Raw genomic sequence first — 3,053 nt, forward strand, 5'->3', positions numbered from 1 at the left:
TCCAAAATGACTTATTTTTAAGTATTTTTTTCTTTTTCAATTTTTTGTGTTGTACGTAACTTGTATGGGAAGAATAAAAAGTACTAGTAGAGTATTTTTAAACAAAGTGCTTAATTTAGGAATTTGATAACGCACAACAACGACTCAGGCCGGTGGCCGTATTATCTTAGCAAATTAAAGGGCCAAAACAATGATGCCTTGTATTGTCATATATATAATGCAATTCCATTACTGAATCACTCAAACAACAGAAAGTCGTCAACAACAGATGCTGCAGCAATATATTGTGCAAAACAAGCTACTTAATTTAGGAATTTGACATTATTCCAGCTGCAATGTCCCAGCCTTAATTAGTACATTATTCTCTCCGTTTAATTGCTACTAAGCTCTCTTTGTAATATAACTAGCCCTACAGCTAGCCGCTCCTCTTCCCCTGGTGTTGATATCCAAGATGCCTCGTCTCTTGGGTCCACTTTCTTCCTCTTCTGTTAGGAAACCCAGTGAGTGTAAAAATTATGGTAAGGGGGTAACAAGTTTGTTGTTCGATACCATATATATATATATATATATATCATAAACGGATAGATCTGTCTGCATTACTGTTCAAGATAGCAATGGTCATCAAGCAATATTAGTTTCTTAATTTCAACATAGGTCTGGCCCACAAATCCTCACTGTTCCTAGAAAATTTGGATATTAATCAATGCAAGATTATCTAAAACTTCCACAAGAGACGTTGAAGAATCAAATAATAAAATTAATAAAGGCTGATTATATAGCAGTTTAATTGAAGTGAATAATGCAAATTAGGAAATTGGATGATATTACCTCTTCACTTTATGGGAAATGCTAGACAACTTTTCAAAAATACAAAATCCTACAACAATTCAATAAAATTTTCCTTAAAATACGATATAACCCTAAAAAGGTCGCTTCATGTTTACTTCCAAGTTTCTTAAACAAAGTTTATTTTAAACATTTTATTTCGCAGCAAATCAACCCTGCTAGCAATGGGGCATCTCCACTTCGAAAGAAAAGGCACGTCCAGTACTTTCTAATTGAGATGCTACAAAAGAAAAGCCGCTAATATGTAACAGATCTAAAGCAGCGATCACAAAAATATTTGCATTTTTCTCCATGTTGGAATTCGGAGATATGCACACTACCAGAAAACCAAGCAATAAACCATGGCACAAGAGATCAGACAAGAGAAACTTGATATTTGAAACCATGACTGGCATATTATGATCACACCATCTCAATTCTCAGCTCGATGCATTCTTCCGCGCAGCATAAACACGGTAAGCTGCCAGTCCCACAACAGCTACAGCAGCCCCAACTGTGACAGCAATAGAGTTAGAATTGCATGTCGAACAATGAAAGATGACAAAGCATCTGGACATATGATAAAATTTAAAGAAAGCCTGAATATAAAGAGAATTTGTACCCTCCACATGTGAACCATCATACCATCTTCAACCATAAACTACGACAAATCCAAGCAAACCATCCTAGCTGGGTGACAAACCAAAAAGACATGATATTTATTCTACGGGTGCTCGTTCCAATCTACTACTAGATAAATCCCCTAATGACCTCTAACCCCAGCCAGTTGGTACTTTGCTAATACGAAGAGAGTTCGGACTATAAGCTTGATGCTTTTAAACTCTGGAAGGTTGTTTGTAACACAAAACACTTCCTGTACAAAAAAAATCGTCAAATATTCCAAGGAAATATTTTTTGACTTGGATAACAAAGTAGTGGCAACTAATTTATAGGTTAGAATTACATCCCAGTGATTTTCTTTATCTAGAACTACGTTCTAGGTCATTGAAGTTCAAATAATAGCGCAGGGGGTCAAAGTCAATAGCTCTCAAGTGTTCTTCCAATGGAAATGTTTGACATGACGGCAGCAAAGTATAGGTTCTAAATGATCAAGACGCTTGAACCGTCTTGAACATAAATTTCAGCCCTACTAAAACCAAAAGAAACTGCTGTATCATCAACTGTTAACTTCCAAAGATAAGGACATCTTTTTTTTCACAAGAACAAGGAAATATACATGGTGAAACCCATAATAACGTTAGTTCTAATTATTTGTTTTCTGTAACTTGGTAGCCGTAAAAAGTTCTTAAAGGTCCAAAAAGAAATCAAATCAAATTGTTACCTGATACAAACATAAGAGATCGATTGACGAGCCGATGATATTGCTTACGGCTTCTTCCCGCTTCAGTTTCAGGGATGCTCAAATGTGGATGTTCCGCTGCATTAACTATCCTTCGGAACAAATTACTGAAATCCCCAAGCTTCGTGCTGATGGGTATAGGAGCTTCTATCCCTAAATCCTGGCTAACCTATTAAACAAATTCATAATATATTAGCAAATATCAAATTATACTAAAAATGTGCACTGCCTAACAACTTAAGATAATACATCATGTAGGTTTAGCCTCTACAGAAGATAAATTACACCAGGAACATGGATATACTCAATCACATGCAGCAGTACTAGCTGAGCTTCACCCTTCAAGAAAATTGTTTTGATATGGTGCAGCAATCACAAAAGTAAACGTCACGCAGGTAAAAGGCATTTCACTAAAAATGTCAGGAGATAAATACATTGAACCTGAATATAAAATTACTACTTGACAAAAAATATATTCAATTCTTGATGGTATGTAGGATAAGGATAGATACCCTGGTAGAATCTTGAATTTCGGTCAAATAAGGCTCCAGATCATCTTTAGCTGCTACAATGAGACAAGGCATCTCATACCCAGTGGCTTCTCCGTGGCTGGCAACATCCACCAGTAAATCTGCTGCTCTCTTCCAAGAAGCTTCATGAGAACTGGACATAAAAGGTATTAAGATGAGCTACTTCGAAAATGCAAGGAACAACTGTGAAAAGGAAAAAAAAAGAAAGAATAGAATATGTGGTGGAATTATAATGGTATGCTCCTCCCTCTCTTCATCTCTATTTCCTTTCTAAGGTAGAAGTAGTTCAGCAGTTGAGTAAAATACAACATGTGCTGTGCATAGAGTGGTTGCATTTA

General features: G+C 36.1%; 1 protein-coding gene across 1 annotated transcript; it reads right to left on the reverse strand.

The window, feature by feature from the left end:
* Positions 1 to 886: 886 nt before the first annotated feature.
* Positions 887 to 2,872, reverse strand: LOC102579917 (mitochondrial Rho GTPase 1-like). Its single transcript, XM_006361788.2, has 3 exons — positions 2,698 to 2,872; positions 2,168 to 2,354; positions 887 to 1,339 (listed from the first exon to the last, which is right to left on the reverse strand). Exons 1-3 carry the CDS (start codon positions 2,854 to 2,856, stop codon positions 1,266 to 1,268), a joined length of 420 nt encoding a protein of 139 aa, XP_006361850.1. The 5' UTR covers positions 2,857 to 2,872; the 3' UTR covers positions 887 to 1,265.
* Between the last annotated feature and the right edge of the window lie 181 nt (positions 2,873 to 3,053).

The sequence above is a fragment of the Solanum tuberosum genome, unplaced genomic scaffold (assembly GCF_000226075.1).
Source record: "Solanum tuberosum cultivar DM 1-3 516 R44 unplaced genomic scaffold, SolTub_3.0 scf00363, whole genome shotgun sequence".
In the NCBI taxonomy this organism is placed as follows: Eukaryota; Viridiplantae; Streptophyta; class Magnoliopsida; order Solanales; family Solanaceae; genus Solanum; species Solanum tuberosum.

Coding starts and splice junctions, on each gene's coding strand:
- LOC102579917 (XM_006361788.2), bottom strand. CDS start 2,856: ATGTCCAGTTCTCATGAAGCTTCTTGGAAGAGAGCAGCAGATTTACTG. Junction 2,355..2,697: donor AAATTCAAGATTCTACCAGG/GTATCTATCCTT, acceptor TTTGTTTAATAG/GTTAGCCAGGATTTAGGGAT. Junction 1,340..2,167: donor ATCTCTTATGTTTGTATCAG/GTAACAATTTGA, acceptor TTGCTGTCACAG/TTGGGGCTGCTGTAGCTGTT.